This window comes from Danio rerio, chromosome 18 (genome assembly GCF_049306965.1).
Source record: "Danio rerio strain Tuebingen ecotype United States chromosome 18, GRCz12tu, whole genome shotgun sequence".
Classification (NCBI taxonomy): Eukaryota; Metazoa; Chordata; class Actinopteri; order Cypriniformes; family Danionidae; genus Danio; species Danio rerio.
In genome coordinates, this window is record NC_133193.1 from 4,680,001 (window position 1) to 4,699,716 (window position 19,716).

General features: G+C 36.0%; 1 protein-coding gene and 1 long non-coding RNA gene across 10 annotated transcripts in view; one reads left to right on the forward strand and one right to left on the reverse strand.

The window, feature by feature from the left end:
- LOC141378793 (uncharacterized) overlaps positions 1-19,716 on the forward strand; it is a 359,890-nt gene that overhangs the window by 224,881 nt on the left and 115,293 nt on the right. The gene's annotated exons all lie outside the window — the stretch shown is intronic.
- The window catches only part of arhgef17 (Rho guanine nucleotide exchange factor (GEF) 17), a 163,164-nt gene continuing 154,928 nt past the window's right edge, over positions 11,481-19,716 (reverse strand). For 2 of the 9 annotated variants that reach the window (XR_012394155.1, XR_012394158.1), the window contains 5 exons: positions 19,141-19,289; positions 17,582-17,756; positions 17,097-17,369; positions 14,200-15,213; positions 11,481-12,481 (listed from right to left, as the gene is read on the reverse strand). Coding sequence is in view for 3 of the 9 variants with exons in the window: in XM_073930159.1 (XP_073786260.1) it covers positions 12,167-12,282; positions 15,040-15,213; positions 17,097-17,369; positions 17,582-17,756; positions 19,141-19,289 (887 nt within the window). In the remaining 6 variants the exon portion in view is untranslated. Of the gene's footprint in view, positions 12,482-13,333; positions 15,214-17,096; positions 17,370-17,581; positions 17,757-19,140; positions 19,290-19,716 lie in introns of those variants that run through there. The other 7 variants (XM_073930160.1, XM_003200414.7, XR_012394160.1 and 4 more) reach the window with 6 other exon arrangements.

The window sequence follows — 19,716 nt, forward strand, 5'->3', positions numbered from 1 at the left end:
TCAGGGCAATTTAAAACAATACAGGAAATCCTCTTATATAGGGGAGACCGGGGCCCAAAGTAACACTTTTTTATTTGGTCAAATAAGGATCAAAGTAATGGGCATATTATGGACTATAGAATTATGATCGCTGGGCCTATGGTTTCTGTGCAGTATTGCCAAAAGTGCCAGAAGTAAAAATGTTACGATTTTCCCCACTTTCCCTCTTGAAGAATGTCTGGTCAAATATTATTTACTGTCATCATGGCAAAGATAAAATAAATCAGTCTTAAGATATGAGTTATTAATATTATTATGTTTAGAAATGTGTTTAAAAAAATTAAACAGAAATTAGAGCAATAAATAAACAGGAGGGCTAATAATTCAGGGGGGCTAATAATTCTGACTTCAACTGTATATGCATGACTAAATGTTTAAAAACATATATTTTTATTAAAATTAAAAAGTGTAATTTACTTACATGAAGTACATAATGCTAATAAGTAATGTGATTCGTTGTGTGCAGCTGAGGTGATCTGACTTCATAAGTTCAGTTAGTAAAGTTAGTACGGAGAAAACACTTCTTAAAATGAGGTCAAGCATGTTTCGAAAGGTAAATAATGCAGTAAATAATGCTTTTTTTGTTAGTTGTTAAACAGATATAAAAAAAAGTAAATAAAAAAAAAATATCTAAATATTATCTGCATGCTCTACTCTTTTGGTTTCGCGTGTGTACATAGCATTCCTTCATGAGCACATGCTGCAGGCCATTTGAACACAATCTTGTAATTCCAGCTGAATCTCCCTCTCTCTCTCTCTCTCTGCTCAGGCTCTGTCGTGAACTAAACTCTGCGGCAAAAAACTGGCAAATTCAGCATTGCAGATTTTGATTTCACTCTTAAAAGAACTCAAAAAACCAGATAGTAAAAGTATTACCTTATCATCATAACTTATCATAAAGATCTTAATAGTAAAGTCTGCAATGACAATATGAAGTGTGATTGCACATTAGTCTGAAGAGTTTATGATGTTTTTTTTAGTGTGTGCCTTATTTGTATCTGCAACATGGGATTTAAAGCTCTGTTAAAAGGATAGTCTATGTCTGTTTCCAACATTCCTCAAAATGTCATCTTCTGGGACATTTGAAGGGGCAGTTCACTCAAAAATGAAAATTCGGTCATCGTTTTCCAAAACTGTTTGAGTTTTATTAGACACAAAATAATATATTTTGAAGAATGTTGGAAACTTGTAACCATTGACTTCCGTGGTGCATTTATATATTGAAAATCAATGCATACCCATTTCCAACATTCCTCAAACTGTCATTGTTTGATCCACTTTAAGGGACAGTTCACCCAAAATGAAAAATCTGTCATCTTTTTCCAAACCTGCTTGAATTTCTTTTTCTTATTGGACACAAAAGAAGATATTTTGAAGAATGTTGGAAACCTGTAACCATGGACTTCCATGGTGTATTCATATACTGAAAATCAACGGATATCAATTTCCAACATTTCTCAAAATGGCTTCTTTTCTGTACCACTTATAGGGGTGGTTCACCCAAAAAGGAAATTTCTGTCCTCTTTTTTCCAAACCTGTTTGAGTCTCTTTTTCTTATTGGACAAAGAATAATATGTTTTGAAGAATGTTGGAAACCTGTAACCGCTGAGTTCCATTGTGTATTTTTTCCTACAATGAAAAACAATGGCAACCGGTTTCCAACATTTCTCAAAATATGATCATTTAAACCACTTAAAGGGATGGTTCACCCAAAAATGAAAATTATGTCTCCTTTTTCAAAACTGTTTCAGTTTCCTTTTCCTATTGGACACAAAATAATATATTTTGAAGAAAGTTGTAAGCTTGTAACCACTGATTTCCATGGTGTGTTTATATATTGAAAAACAATGGATACCAATTTCCAACATTCCTCAAAATGTCATCTTCTAAACCACTTAAAGGTATAGTTCACTCAAAAAGGAAAAATCTGACATCATTCTCCAAAACAGAGTTTCTTTTTCTTATTAAACACAAATTAATATATTTTAAAGAATGTTGGAAATCTGTAACCATTCACTTACCTGGTATATTCATACTATATAAATTGAAAATCAATGGAGAGGGATTTCCAACATTCCACAAAATGTTATTGTTTGAACCACTTAAAGGGACAGTTCACTCGAAACGGAAAACTCTGTCACCCTTTTCCAAAACTATTTCAGTTTCTTTTTCTTATTGGACACAAAAGAATATGTTTTGTAGAATTTTGGAAACCTGTAACCATTGACTTCCATAGTGTATTTTTTCCTACTATGAAAATCAATGGCTACCAGTATCTGACACTCCTCAAAATGTCATCTTCTGAAGCACTTAAAGGGACAGTTCACACAAAAAGGAAAAATCTGTCATCATTTTCCAAACCTGTTTGAGTTTCTTTTTCTTATTAGACACAAAATAATATGTTTCGAAGAATGTTGGAAACCTGTAACCATTGACTTCCATAGTGTATTTTCCTACTATGAAAATCAATGGCTAATAATTTCCAAACAAAAAATTTAATTTTTTTAACCTCTTAAAGCAGGGGTGCTCAACCCTGTTCCTGGAGATCTACCTTCCTACAGAGTTCAGCTCCAACCCTGATCAAACACACCTGAACCATATAATTAGTACCTGAACGGCACTGGGTAATTACAGACAGGTGTGTTTGATAAGAGTTGCACCTGAAATCTGCAGGAAGGTTGATCTCCAGGAACATGGTTGAGCACCTCTGTCTTAAAGGGATAGTTCACTCAAAATGAAAATGTACTCTATTTACTCATCCTCAGATGGTTCCAAACCTTTATGAGTTTCTTTATTTTGCTGAACATAAGAGAAGTTATTTTAAAGCTAGCTGAAAACCTGTAACCATTGTCTTCCAAAGTAGGGAAAACAAATGGAAGGCAGGTCTCCAGCTTTGTTCAAAATGTCTTTGTTTGTGTTCAACTAAAGAAAGAAACTCATAAAAGTTTGTGATAAGTAAATCGTGAGTAAATGATGACAGAACAGGGTTCAACGCTGACGACATTTTCTACTGGCCCGATTTGACCAGCGGTTCAGATTTTTACTTGCCCTGCCAAAATAAATAAATAAATAGAAAATAGCAATTTCTTAGCCACATATTTTAAATAATGTGTCAAAAATAATGTCTGTGAATCTAGAATTTAAATATTTAAAAAATGTTAAAACATTTAGCAGTAAAATACAGCAGTGTGGAAAATGTGCAGGGATTTTATTGCAAAACAAAAGGTGGCTGACTTAAAAGTGACGGAAAACTATGCAAAACATCACTTCATTTTTTCGTTGTGTTGTACCCATGTAAATGTCCAACACAATCTCACGGCAATTCGTAACTTTTTGAATTAGTGTCTAATTCGTATGAATTCGTCCGATCGAATTCGTACAATTTAGTACGACTTGCTCATCCCCCAATGACAGTTGGGTTTAGGGGTGGGGTTAGGTGCCACGCCTCCTTTTTAAAATTGACAATTTCGTACGACTGAACTCGTACAAATTCGTATGAATTAGACACTAAACTGGCAAAACGTAAAATACTTAAATTTTCTCGTGAGATCAGGCTGAAATGTCTGTTTCCACAACATTAAAAACAGACGTTTTCTTTCAGTCTCATAATTTGATGTTGCTGTCATGTTACAGTCTCTTCACTGTACTGGTTTAAACAAAATTGTGGAAAAAAAAAACGTGCTCACAACATCCAATCAGATAAAAGGAACCAAAAAGCAATATGGTGTTTACGTCTTCACAAAAAAGGTAGCATTCAAAGACTTAAAAGCACAAATTGTTTATAGATTTTAAGACTGTTTGCATGCAATTGACAAATAGTTGCAGGCAGCACTGGCCTGATCGTGCCAGTAACAATTCTCTCTACTGTCCCGAACATCTTCCACGCTGGCCCCGGGCCATCAAGCAGTCCTTACGCCCCATTCACACGGGGCTTCAGCGTCAACGCTTGACTTAAGGCGTGTCTGAAGTTGGGGCTGAAGCAATCGTCATAGAAGCGTCAGCCAATGAAATTCAGTCAGCAATAGGCCACTGTCTAGCTGGTGTATTTGCATACAGCGATCTTATTGGCTGACGCTTCCGTCAAAATAAAAGTTGAGCTAGTCCCAACTTCTGCAGCGAGCAATGCCTCTGAAGCGGCGCCGACGGATCCACAATGCAGTTCAGCAACGCCTGACGTCACCCATTCAAAGTGAATGGGAAGCTTTGACGCTGAAGCCCCGTGTGAATCGGGTGTTATTGTTAAGCCTAAACTATCCCTTTAAGTCATCTAACAGAAAAGCACATCCATCAGAGCTAGAAATTACTTCCAAAATATGTCTGCATCATAATTTAAAATAAATAAATTATAATAAATTATTTAAATAAATAAAAATATACATTAAAAGCAATCACAAAGAAACATCTCAATTTTCTTGTTGAATTGGGAATATTTGTTATCCTTCATAAAAAAAAACATGTTTTCTGATGTTTTTATACATATATCCAAATCTGTCATCATTCCACATATGCAAATATAGTTTAAAATACAGCAGTTTCATTGGTTGTTGTGCATGTTGATGCACTGCAACAAATTACAGACAAATAGTTCCCAATTAAATTTCACATCTTGTTTTTGGCCATGAAACCCTTCCATGCTTAAGTAATTTGTGTTTTATTTGTCATTCATTCATACATTTTCCTTCGGCTTAGTCCCTTATTTATCAGGGGTCGCCACAGCAGAATGAACCGCCAATTAATCCAGCATATGTTTCATGCAGCGGATGCCCAGCCAATTTAGTTTATCCAATTCACGTACACCACATGTTTTTGGACTGTGGGGGAAACCGGAGCACCCATAGGAAACCCACACCAACACCGGGAGAACATGCAAACTCCACACAGAAATGACAATTGACCCAGACAAGACTCAAAGCAGCGACCTTCTTGCTGTGAGGCGACAGTGCTAACCGCTGAGCCACGTGCCACCCCTTCTATAGAAACCTACCAATGTTGTCTTTAAATGTTTAATGAAACGGTAGCTCCTGCAACCCGATAGAGATATCTTGTAGGCTCCCTTTACGCCAGCTACACTGAATAGTGCGTCAGAATAAAACCAGATCTCTCACACAAAGCATGAACTGCAGGATCAGGCCATGAATGTTCATTGCGTGATCACATAAAGCTTTCATTGTGCCCTCACACAACTCGTTCCCTGTGAGTTGATGTGAATCAGTCTTGTGTATTTCATTCAGTTTATATGAGTGATTCAGAGCATATACATGTAGCACTGTTTACACTACAGCTGCATTAGTAAGACTTTTGATTCGAAAAGAAACTAAAACTTGTTTAAAAAGCAGTTTATTATAAATAGAGCACTTTATCCTCTGAAAATGCTGTGCAATGTGTTTAGATTTGTCATTTTATTATGGTTATTTATATTTATTTATAATACAGTATAATAATCTCTAGCTCTTCACCTGAAAAGTAACGACATTTAAAGATAATTATATTGATTATAAAAGTATATGATATTTATAGACAAAAAAACAAACAAAAAAAAAACAAACAAAACTAAAATAGTCATGGAATGGCCTGCACAGTGTCCAGACCTTAATATACTGTATTGCTAGCAATAGCCATTTTATTCTAAAATCAGTGTTTTGTTTTTCTTAATTTTGTGTGCATATTTATTTTCTATCTTTTTATATCTTAATGCAGAGACCAGTCTAATATCTGGAAGATCATTAAAACTTTGATAAACATCAAAACGGTTGGGGGACAAAACTTTTGCACAGTACTGTATACATCACCATTTACACAAAAATAAATAAATCAGTTTTTTTTTATAAATCAAGCATTTTATCGTCTGAAAAAGCTGAAAAAGTATACAGTACTGTGCAAAATGCGTTTACATTTGTCATTTAAATATGATTATTTTTATTTATAATATAGTATAATAATCTCTCGCTCTTGATCTGAAAAGTAACTACATTTAAAGATAATTATATTGATTATAAAATTATATGATATATATATATATATATATATATATATATATATATATATATATATATATATATATATATATATATATATATATATATAAAACTTAATCAATCATGGAATGGCCTCCACAGTGTCCAGACCTTAAAATACTGTAGTTTTGCTAGCAGGAGCCATTTGATTCTGAAATCAGTGTTTTGTTTTTCTTAATTTTATGTGCATATGTCTTTTCTATCTGTTTATATCTTAATGCAGAGACCAGTCTAATATCTGGAAGATCATTAAGACTTTGATAAAACACCAAAACTGTTGGGGGACCAAGACTTTTGCACAGTACTGTACTGTGATTATAATTATTTTTATCAAAAAATAAAAATAAATTGAGAAAATTCCTTACAAACCAAGTACTTTATCCTGCGAGAATGCTGAAAAAGCATACAGTGCTGTGCAAAATGTGTTTGCATTTGTCATTTTAATATAACTATTTATATTTATTTTTAATACAGTATATTAATTTCTCGATCTTCACCTGAAAAGTAATGACATTTAAAGATAATTACATTGATTATAAAAGTATAAGATATTTATAGACAAAAAAAACAACTACAACTGTCATGGAATGGCCTGCACAGTGTCCAGACCCTAATTTACTATAGTATTACTTTTTAATTCTAAAAACAGTGTTTTGGTTCTCCTAGTTTTGTGTGCATATTTTTTTCTATCTGTTTATATCCTAATGCAGAGAACAGTCTAATATCTGGAAGATCATTAAAACTTTAATAAAACACCAACCCTGTTGGGGGACCAAAACTTTTGTATAGGACTGTATATATCACCATTTATACAAAAATAAATAAATCAGTTTTTTTATAAATCAAGCATTTTATTCACTGAGAATACTGAAAAAACATACAGTACTGTGCAAAATGCGTTTAGATTTGTCATTTTAATATGATTATTTTTATTTATAATATAGTATAATAATCTCTCGCTCTTCACCTGAAAAGTAACGACATTTAAAGATAATTATATTGATTATAAAATTATATGATATATATATATATATATATATATATATATATATATATATATATATATATATATATATATATAAATATATATATATATATATATATATATATATATATAAAACTAAATCAATCATGGAATGGCCTCCACAGTGTCCAGACCTTAATATACTGTAGTTTTGCTAGCAGGAGCTCATTTTTATTCTGAAATCAGCGTTTTTGTTCTTAATTTTGTGTGGATATTTCTTTTTTTTATCTGTATATATCTTAATGCAGAGACCAGTTTAATATCGGGAAGGTCATGAAAACTTTGATAAAACACCAAAACTGTTGGGGGACCAAAACTTTTGCACAGTACTGTATATATCACCATTTAGACAAAAATAAATAAACAAATTCGAACAATTCCCTTAGGACCACAATGAAGACTGGACTGGACACTTTCCCAGAGTTTGTGGCTGCAAGGGCATCCACTGGGCAAAACATATGCTGGATGACCCCTGATAAATAAAAGACTAAGCTGAAAGAAAATAAATGAATGAGTAAATAACTGAACTACTTATTTTATAAACTACATGTTGTTATCTTTGCTCTATATTGTTTCGTTGTTATGACATTTTTAAAGTGTAAGAAAATTGATTATTTGACTTTATTTTATATAGAAGTCTCAATTTTGGCAGAATTAGAATCTAAACACTTGTTATTAGCGATAATTGTGCCTGTCATAGGCTACATTAAAGCAAATGATTCATTAACTATAGGATGAATTTTACATTATTTGTTAAAATACCCATTGCATTGTGTTTTATTAACACCTGCCCTTACTCAACCCTAAACCAAACCATAACAATAACGTACAAATAGTAATTATTGTGCAGTATCACAATGTTAGCCTATATCGAAGTGCCTTCAAGTATTCGCTTATTGATGTGAGCACACCCAACAAGTAGTCGCAGCTGTATCCCTTCCCTACTAAACGTTTCTCTCATATTTCCAATAGTGTTTCACAGGACTTCTGTATGACGTTTTTCCCCAACTAATAGCTGTTACAGGTGCGGTTCATCACTACTGTAACCCATAATCTCTGTTAAACCTGGGTTCAACGAGCAATTGTCACAAGGTGCTAATGGATTCCCGATGCTAGCTATAGGGATCGATTAATATGCTAATTAGAGACAGTTCTGGACATTCCAGGAACAGGGTGTTTCTGTCTGGAGTTTCCTACACCTGTAATACACATCTGGGACATTTACCTCACTAGAAACACACTTTTCCACGACACAGGCTTGGCTATTACTCTGTGCTCATGTAATGTCGTAGTATCGTCACGTTTGGTCGCAGTTTCTCTTTTGGCAAAACACTAAATGTCGACGTTACAACCCAAATAAAAATTACTATAATGGTTTATAGTAAATACCACTGCTTTTTTGAACCAAAGGCTACTGTAAGTTATTGTTATTGAGTGGTACAGCATAGACAAACTGTAAAAAAAAAAAGAGTTTAGCGTGCTTACTGCAGTAAAACTGTGAAAATGTAGTTTGGGTAACTTGTTTATACTAGTTGTTGTATTACCATAGTAATTACCCTAGCAGGTCAATTCTACTATAGTAGCCTAGCTATTGAGGTTTCAAAATGAATAGGAACACAAGATTGCAGACTCACACTGTGCATTTCCTGAAGTGATAAAACATTAATACTGCTACATTGTTAAGTTTTTGCTTGTTTATTTATTTATTTTACAGTGTAAAAATGATTAAACTTTAGTCAGACAATTCAGAGTATTATTAATTTTTATTTTCCTCTGCGTTTGTAGAATGTAAAAATCTGTATTAAATAATAATCATTATTGTATAATAACAAAAAGGTCTAATTACACTCACCGGCCACTTTATTAGGTACACCTTACTAGTAGCGGGTTGGATCCTCTTTTGCCTTCAGAACTGACTTAATCCTTTGTGGCATAGATTCAACAAGGTACTGGAAATATTCCTCAGAGATTTTGCTCCATATTGACATGATAGCATCACACAGTTGCAGCAGATTTGTCGGCTGCACATCCATGATGTGAATCTCCCGTTCCACCACATCCCAAAGGTGCTCTTGGATTGAGTTTTGGTGACAGTGAGTACAGTGAACTCGTCGTGTTTAAGAAACCAGTCTGATATTATTCAGGCTTTATGATATGGCACGTTATCCGGTTGGAAGTAGCCATCAGAAGATGTGTACACTGTGGTCATAAAGGGATGGACATGGTCAGAAACAATACTCAGGTAGGCTTAGGCGTTGACATGATGCTTAATTGGTACTAATGGGCCCAAAGTGTGCCAAGAAAATATCGCCCACACCATTACACCACCACAACCAGCCTGAACCATTGATACAAGGCAGGATGGATCCATGCTTTAAATTTGTTGACGCCAAATTCTGACCCGACCATCCAAATGTCACAGCAGATATCGAGACTCATCAGAGCAGGCAATGTTTCTCCAATCTGCTATTGTCCAGTTTTGGTGAACCTGTGTGAATTGTAGCCTCAGTTTCCTGTTCTTAGCTGACAGGAGCGGCACCCGGTGTGGTCTTCTGCTGCTGTAGCCCATCCGCCTCAAGGTTGGACGTGTTGTGTGTTCAGAGATGCTCTTCTGCAGACCTCGCTTGTAGCGAGTGGCTATTCGAGTTGCTGCTGCCTTTCTGTTAGCTGGAACCAATCTGGCCATTCTCCTCTGACATCAACAAGGCATTTGTGCAAACAGAACTGCCACTCACTGGATGTGTTCTCTTTTTTGAAACATTCTCTGTAAACCTTAGAGATGGTTGTGCGTGAAAATCCCTGTAGATCAGCAGGTTCTGAAATACTCAGACCAGCCCGTCTGGCAGCAACAACCATGCCACGTTCAAAGTCACTTAAATCATCTTTCTTCCCCATTCTGATGCTCAATTTGATCTGCAGCAGATCGTCTTGACCATGTCTACATGCCTAAATAAATTGAGTTACTCCCATGTGATTGGCTGATTAGAATTTTGCATGAACAACCAGTTGGACAGGTGTACCTCAAAGTCATTTGTTTATATTAGTATATTTGTTGTTGTGTTACCACAGCAACTATAGAATTACCACAGCAGATTAATCCAATTTCTTCACGAGTATATGATTCAAGAAAATTCACAAATTACAGTATTTATTTACTATAATATAGCTATAGTATTATTTCATGGAGGACCAAGAGTGCCAGTTAGAAATAAAACGAAGAATCAAGTTATCATTTTAATAATTGAAGCACAAAATTTTATCTAAATAAATCACAATTTAAATGAACAAATAATGGACAAATAGGCGACGCGGTGGCACAGTGGGTAGCACGTTCACCTCACAGCAAGAAGGTCGCTGGTTCAAGCCTCAGCTGGGTCAGCTGGTATTTCTGTGTGGAGTTCGCATGTTCTCCCCGTGTTTGCATGGGTTTCCTCCGGGTGCTCCGGTTTCCCCAACAAGTTGTACAGGTGAATTGGGTATGCTAAAATTTACCGTAGTGTGTGTGTGTGTGTGTGTGTGAATGAGAGTGTGTGGGTGTTTCCCATTGATGGGCTGCGGCTGGAAGGGCATCCGTTGTGTAAAAACATATGCTAGATAAGTTGGCGGTTCATTCCGCTCCGGCGACCCCAGATTAATAAAGGGACTAAGCCGACATGAGAATGAATTAATGGACAAATAAAAATAGATATTTAAATTGTCTTTTTAAATAAAGCAATATAATAATGCATTAAAAAATTACCTTTAAATGTATAAATAAATGTGTTATAAGTTCTATAATTTCTAATATTTAATCTAAAACGATTTATTAATAGGTGTTTTTTTATTGTTTTATTAATCAGCGTTTTAAAATAGAAATTAAAAAGTTATAAAATTGTCTATTTCATTCATTTCCCTTGCGCTTAGTTCCTTATTTATCAGGGGTTTCCACAGCGGAATGAACCGCCAACTATTCCAGCAAATATTTTACGCAGCGAATGCTCTTCCAGCCGCAACCCAGTACTGGGAAACACCCACACACTAATATCACTATAGACAATTAAGTTAATCCAATTCACCGATAGTGCATGTGCTTGAACTGTGGGGGAAACTGAAGAAAACCCACGCCAACACGGACAGAACATGCAAACTCCACACAGAAATGCCTCTTGCTGTGAGACGACAGTGCTAACCACTGAGCCACTTATTTATTTAATTAATTCAATTATTAAATTGATATTTTGATTCTTGAATTTATTTCTAACCAGCACTCCTGCTCCTCCATATTCCTTCATGTGAGTTTGCTGTGTACTGAAACCTAAGCGGTGTCTTGTTTGGTTTCTAATGAACTTCCTGCCCCCGAGTGACTCATTTGAGAGCGATCGTGTGTGAACGTGTTTGTAAATGACGAAGCGAAGCCTATTGGGTTCTGGCATCGGTGAAATGTTTAATTACAAAGAAACCCACAGTGACAAAATAGGACAAACGGTGTGAAATAAGCACGAGGACTGTTACAGGACCCGCAGAGTGGCTTCTCTTCTTCTTTTAAAATACTGTAATAGATTTAATTTAAATGAGGCGGCACGTGCCAAATGAAGAAAATAACAACAGACAAAATACTTATAAAAATATGCCATTAGATTCATATGAACAATCGTGGACCGTGAGAGCACTATGTACAGAGAAAGGCAATATATACCAAAATATTTACAATAAACATCGATGCTGTCTTTCACTAGAAAGGGCTTACAACAGTAAGACTCCACAATCATCACTGGCTGATTTAGATATCTCGATTAAAAAGCGAACTAATGGTTTATGAAAATATGATTCTCCTGTTCATAAGAAGTCACGCTTTCATAGCTCTGACATCACATCCTTCAGGTCATTGGGTGTGTTTTTGTGACTGATTCACTTCTTTCCAGACAGACAAAAGGCAGCTGGAATAGCTCACTGAACAGTAAGTCTTCACAGGCAGAGCGGTTTAGTAGTTTATAATGCAGATGAAGGGCTGAAACCCGTCTGACTTCATTCTGTACGTCATCACCTATAAACACACACTCATAAACATCAGAATATATCTAACTCTGTTGGTCAAATCGATGCAGGATCATCATTTAAGAAGCAACGCAGTTCCCTTTCCTGAATTATCATGGCCATGAAAACAATCATTGAAATAACAACCTGTAAAGCAGGGGTGTCCAAACCCGGTTCTGGAGGGCCGGTGTCCTGCATAGTTTAGCTCCAACTTGCCTCAACACACCTGCAAGGATGTTTCTGGAAAGCCTAGTAAGAGCTTGACTAGCTAGCCCAGGTGTGTCTGACTGGGGTCGGAACTAAAATTGCAGGACACCGGCCCTCTAGGATTGAGTTTGGGCACCCATGATGTAAAACATAGGTGTCAAAGTCAACTCCTGGAGGGCAGCAGCTCTGCACAGCTTTGCTTCAACCCTTATCAAACACAGCTGATGCAACCAATCAAGGTGTTTAAGAGAATCTCGATTATTTGGATCAGCTGTGTTTGATTAGGGCTAGAGCAAAACTGTGCAGAGCTGCGACCCTCCAGGAATTGACTTTGACACCTAATGTAAAGCAGGGGTGCACTAACTCGGTCTTGGAAGGCTGGTGTCCTGCATATTTTAGTTCTAACCCAATTAGACACACCTGAACCAGCTAATCAAGCTCTTTCTAGGTACACTAAAACTTCCAGGCATGTGTGCTGAAGGAAGTTGGAGCCAAACTATGCAGGACACCGGACTTCCAGGACCGGGTTTGGACAGACCGGCTGTAAAGGAATATGTCCAGGTTATATTTCATTCTGAAAAGGTTATTTTTTTTATAAAATATATGCTTTTTTTAGTTCAGGGAAGAATGAAAATGCAGTGAAGTGATTTAAAAAAAAAGAGCTGATGTGATTAAATTTACCTGGAAATAACGAACATGAAGTACATGATGTAAGTGAGATTGTTTGTTATTTTACCACTACATTTTTATATATTTAGATTTTTAGGGTGAAATAACCCATTATTTTCACCTTAAAATAATAATAAAAAAAATTATCCATATTTTTTTAAACATTATTCTCACAGCAACACACCACAGTTTCCCCAAATTAGACTTGCCAAGTTTATATATATTAAAAAAAAAAAAAATAAATTTAAAAAAAAAAAAAAAAAAAAAAAAAAAAAAAAAAAATATATATATATATATATATATATATATATATATATATATATATATATATTTTTTTTTTTTTTAATATATATATATATATTTGTAATTTGTATTCAATTTTATATAGCTGCCTGGAAAGAATGAAACTTGCATTACATTATAAATCAAATTAGATTCATTTAATCTAATGAGATTAAAATGAGGGAACTATATTTAAGGGTCAATCAAATGTAATAGGAAAGCATATTTTTTTCAAAAATAATTAGCCTTCAGCTCCATTTCAAAGTTTAATTGTCACAACATTGCAATGTAATACCAATCAATACTAAAGTTTGAAAAATGTCCATTTCCTCCTAATATGTGAGCGCTGTTGAACTTAAACAGCAATGATTCACCATTATGTTTATGTGCTCAACAGAAATGACTATGATTGGCTGTGAAGGGGTCATCAGTTCACCGAACTCACCGCTGTTTACTGAGTGTAAACACAGATACATAGATCAGCTGGTTTGTCTATAAATCACTTTAAATCACTTTTGTCTATGAATCACGGCTTTAAAATGCTCCAGTGTCCCTGTATCTGTTGTTACACTCAGTAAACAGCGGTGAGTTCGGTAAACTGATGACCTTCACGGCCAATCATAGTCATTTCTGTTGAGCATGGCAACACAATGGAAAATCAGCGCTGTTTAAGAACACACTCAAATGTTAGCGTGAAATAAACGTTTTTAAAATTTCAGTATCGATTAGTATCAAATTCCAGTATCATGTCAACCCTATTTCAAAGTACGCCATTATTAGAGGGAAATCTGCTTAATTGTGTTAAAAATAATGCAGATCTTAATGCAAAACTATTTTAAATGTTAGTTTATTTTGATTTTAAGAATGAAATATAACCTGGATGTTTCATCAAGCTATAATCTTTGAATAATCTCACGAATGCAACCCTACCCAATGTCAAAACCTTTCAGCAGAAAAAAAACAAGCCCCGCCAGACTACGCTTTATTTATAAATTAAGTGCTATGTAAAAAAAAGACGTAACTAAAAATGAAAAACATAAATACTGTACAAAACGATTTCTTTTGTCACAATACCTATATATGGAATGTCATTGCGGTACATAACATAGTGAAGACGTAATCTTTTTTTTATACATAAACATGATTCGATAACCGAAAGAATAAAGTGATAATGTGTAATAACTCTGACGGTGAGTTTGTTGATTATTGGAGTGTTAAAGTGTGTGTGTTTGTGAGTGATATAGCGGTTTTGTAGGTACTCTAGCCTTATATTGCACATTGGTTACGTAAGAATAACTCTCGGCACAAATAGAGAGCTTTAACAAAAACAAAAACTTCATTCTCCAATGAAATCACAGTCTTTCTAGACCAGTAGTTGACCATATAGTGTGCGGACTGACCTCTACGATGAAAAAAAACCCCCGTCTTTAACATCCATTACCCACAATCCTCCCTGCTTCAGCATTTAAACCCATTTATATTACGTAAATTTACATTAATGTAAATTTGAACCGTCTCTCGATCAATTCTTTTCTCTTTCCTCCGCTTTTCCAAACGTACACGATATCAAAAGCGCCCACAGGAAACATCACATTGCAAAGCGCGATCAATATTTTACACCATTTACGAAATACACAACGTAACGTAATTTGTCGACGTCTTACAAGCGCATCACCAGAGAACAGAAAGGGGGCGGGGTTTTGGGGTGAAGTGCATGGGCGTGTCCAGCAGCTTGTACGTAGAGGAGGCGGGGCTTTTGTTAGACACGCCACAGCAATAGGTGGTTGGTGCTGTCGTCCCGCCCCACCGTCTCGCTGCTATTGGTCAGTCTGAAGTCTTCATAGCCATCGCCGCCGCTGATGACCAGCAGGTTGGATTTGGTGGGGAGGAGGGTGGAGGCGCGTCGTCTGGCTGAATCTCGCCTCTGTAGGCCTCCCGTGCCGCTGTCTGAGCTGTTCTGTGATGCTACAATATTAACACACACATATGGTTGATAAAATGTCTAGTCAAATATTATTTACTGTCATCATGGCAAAGATAAAAACAATCAGTTATTAGAGATGAGCTATTAAAACTATTATGTTTAGAAATGTGTTGAAAACATCTCGTTAAACAGAAAGTGGGGAAACAAATATACAAGGGGGCTAATAATTCAGAAGTAGAGATCTGCGCGGGACTAAATTTTGAATCCCGCTCCCGCCCGCACCCGCCAGGTTTTAGCCCAAACCCGACCGCTCCCGCTTATATTAAGAATATGTTGTCCCGCTGCCCGACCCGCCCCATTTTCTACCCGCCGCGCCCGATCCCGCTAAAGAGCGGGGGAGAACAAAACCGAAAATCACCCAGCTATACAGTCAAGCTGTCTGTATAAACACACACACAGCACCAAGCACACACACAGACAAAGCTCTCTCTCATTCGCATAGCAATATCCGCGATATTGCTAGACAGCCCGCTCCTGTCCCAAATTAAACCCGTTACCGACCGCTCCCGCTATTTATTTGTAAATTTATTCGGGAATGCAGACCTCTATTCAGAAGGGCTAATAATACTGACTTCAACTGTACATCACATGACTTTAGGTAAATATAAACCTTTAGGTAAAAATAAAATATTTAGGTGAATATAAAATAAAATAAATAATAATAATAATAATAATAATAATAAAATAAAAATAATACATTTTATAAATATTATAAATTAACAATAAAAATAAACACTAGTATCATCTAAAATATCTTCTTAAATAGTCATAGATTCAACTTTTTTTCTTTATCTTTAATGTAAACAAAGCGAACCACTTTTTAACCATGTGTGTTGTCTGTCGATACGTAGCAGCTAATGTCTCAGAGGAATTTTAAAAATATTGCATTGTCATAATTATGTTTAGCCCTTTTCATCCTTCAAGGCACACGGGGCATATCATTTTTAACTTTTAAAAGCATATTTTAATTTTAACGTTGACGCTTTATTTTTATTTGTTTGTTTGTTTTTTACACATAAGCACAGTACAGTGTTAACGTTCAAACTATTTATAATGTTTAAAGTGGCTGACAATAAATATTGTTAATAATAGGAATTAATCTGGCTCGTTTTTAAACTGTGCAGTGCTGTAGCTGCTTCATCGGGCCAACTACGCTACTGTATTTCAATACTGGTCATTATGGTGGTACTTGGAGACACAGATCTTTTCTGACGTAGTACTTGATGAAAAAGTTTGAGAACCACTGCTATAGAAAATATTAATTTAAATGAGAGATTTGTAAGGGGTGTTTTCATATTCGTTAAGCACTATATCTATGGGAACTATTGTATGAATTCAATAAAAGCATTACCATAATACAACTATGCACTCAAAAAATGTGCACCCAGTGATTCAAAAGTTGTATTCTGATAGCAGTGGCGTACACACAGCAATACACGCAGCAAGACTGGTGACAGAGTGGTTTGATGAACATGGCCTGCACCATCACCCGATCCAAATATTATTGAGCCACTTTGGGGTGTTTGTGAGGAGCGAGTCCGGAAAGGTTTTGCTCTACCAGCATCACAGAGTGACCTGAACACTATTCTGCAAGAAGAATGTTTTAAAATCCTGTGCAGGACTGGTATCTGTCATTCCCAAGACAAACTAATGCTGTATCGACCGCAAATGGATGCTGTACATCATACTAATGAACTATTGTGGTGTAAAACCATGCGTTTCAGTTTAATTTTCCAACCCTTGCAGGAAGAGTAATAATTTAAATGCAATCACATAATTATTAAGGCAACTTACTATAAAATGGGACCCATTTCTGCAATGCACATGTAATCAGCATGTCGTGTTTATTTATTGAGTAGCGCACCTGACTCTGCTGGCGGAGGAAAAGACACGTCGAATCCCTCTGGCAGCTCGATGCAGGTCAGAAAGCGCACATGTCCAGTGTGTCCGTGAGCAGAGCCCATGGGGATCAGCGGGACACGCAGAGATCCAGATCCTGTGCTGGAGGACACCGGCGGGACCACCAGAGTCAACACCACCCCTGCACTGGTGCCGATCCACAGCAGATCCTTACAGGCCAGAAGAGCTGTGATCCGCAAACACGCCGCCTTGTGCTGACGTATAATAGCATCAGAGCCTAGCAGAGCAAGTCACACAGCGACATATGAGTTTATTATTAACCTAAAGGTCACTAATAGCACAACAATTCACATTTGAAACCGTGTTAAAAGGACAGTTCACCGCAAAGAATTAAAATATACTGATAATAGCATCGATTAATATTCTAATTGTTGTACCGTTATATTAATATTCTGGCATCTTTATAAATAAAACGTCAGTATACAGTACCTGCCAGCATCTTGTGAACGGCTGGAGCGACGTCGACCTCAGTGAGACTCTCGTATGTGGAGGAGTGATAGAGACGCACCTGAGCGCTGCCCTGCAGAGCGATCCAGACACCTTTACCAAAACACACCATACTGGTCACGCAGCGCCCGCTGTCCTGACCCACCTGAAACCAGTGCTGGACAACACAAACACATCTATTTACTTAATATATATTTTTAAACTATTCACTTAAATAAACACTGGATATAATCATCTTTTTTTTATAAATGTCATTTATGTTATTACACGGCTGACTAGAATACTCGATTCTGATTGGTCAGTTAAGACATTCCAAGATAAGTTATTCCCAGATAATGGCTCAACAACACAGGATCATCAGGGTACTTTGAAGCACCTTGACCGTCAGTGAAGACGTTCAAATGCATATATACTTATATCGACAATCATGTGTATCTGCTTGTCTGTAACACTATTGTTTCTGACTATTTGGTGCCATCTTAATGAATGAATAATCGTTTTGTTTCTGTCAGCTTTGTGTTTTTTGACTGTTTGGTGCCATATGTGACAATAATGTGCAGGTTAGTGTATACTCCATCAGCTCTTTTAGTTTCTGTCAGCTTTGTGTTTTTGACTGTTTGGCGCCATATTGTGTCTGAATAATGCACAGGTTAGTGTATACTCCATTGGCTGTTTTCATTTATGTCAGCTTTGTGTTTTTTTTGACTGTTTGGTGCCATCTTGTGTCTGAATAATGCACAGGTTATTGTATACTCCATCAGCTGTTTTAGTTTTTGTCAGCTTTGTGTTTTTTGACTGTTTGCCGCCATCTTGTGACTGAATAATGCACAGGTTAGTGTATACTCCATCAGCTGTTTTAGTTTTTGTCAGCTTTGTGTTTTTTGACTGTTTGGTGCCATATTGTGACTGAATAATGCACAGGTTAGTGTATACTCCATCGGCTGTTTTCGTTTCTGTCCGCTTTGTGTTTTTGACTGTTTGGTGCCATCTTGTGTCTGAATAATGCACAAGTTAGTGTATACTCCATCAGCTGTTTTAGTTTCTGTCAGCTTTGTGTTTTTTTTGACTGTTTGGTGCCATCTTGTGACTGAATAATGCACAGGTTATTGTATACTCCATCAGCTGTTTTTGTTTCTGTCTGCTTTCCATTTTTGACTGTTTGGTGCCATCTTGTGTCTGAATAATGCATAGGTTAGTGTATTCTCCATCAGCTGTTTTTGTTTCTGTCAGCGTTGTGTTTAATTAAATAATTAATAAACTATTACATTTCAGAACAATGTTTTATGTAAAATCTATATGTTTTGTGGCAAGCAGATGTAATAAGCAGTAGGAACAGCTGATTTGCAGAATAAGTTTTAGTTTTATACAACAATGCTCTGCTTCACGATGGGCAGCCAGTAAAACTATCAGGCTTTATTCTGTGATACAACCTCCCAGATGTACTTAATCCGTAACTTAATAATATCAGCTAAATATAATAATATCAGCTTTTACTAAATAGAATCATCTTTTACAGCAAATTGTTGTCATTAGTGTCTAACCTCTTGTGTTAAAGTGCTGGTGTTGATGATAAGGATGCGGTTCTGACAGCCACACCACAGTTTTCCCGCCACAGGAACCATTTTAGTCACAGGTCCGCTTGGAGACCCGAGACACAGAGTCTGAGAGCTCTGAGGATCCCAGAAACTCCCTATGACACAGAAAAAACACATGCACAGATAAAGACTTAAATATTAGAGAAATTTTTATTCTTTTTTCAAACATTTCTCAAGTGCTGTTTAACAGAGCAAGACATTTTTTCACACTGTTTCCTATTACAGTGTATTTTATTTTGGAGAAAGTCTCATTTTTTTGTGTTTGCCTAAAAAAATTAGATTTTTTTTAAACTGCTTAGGTAAATTGTATTATCCCCCTTATTAAACAGTTTTTCAGATTGGCTACAAAACAAATCCCTGTTGTCCAATGACTTGCTTGATTAACCTAACTTGCCTAGTTAACCTAATTAATCTAGTTAATCCTTTAAATTGCTGAATACAAACATCTTGCAAAAAATAAGTAAATAAAATATTCTGTACTGTTATCCTGGCAAAATATAATTAAAAACTAATTATTAACAA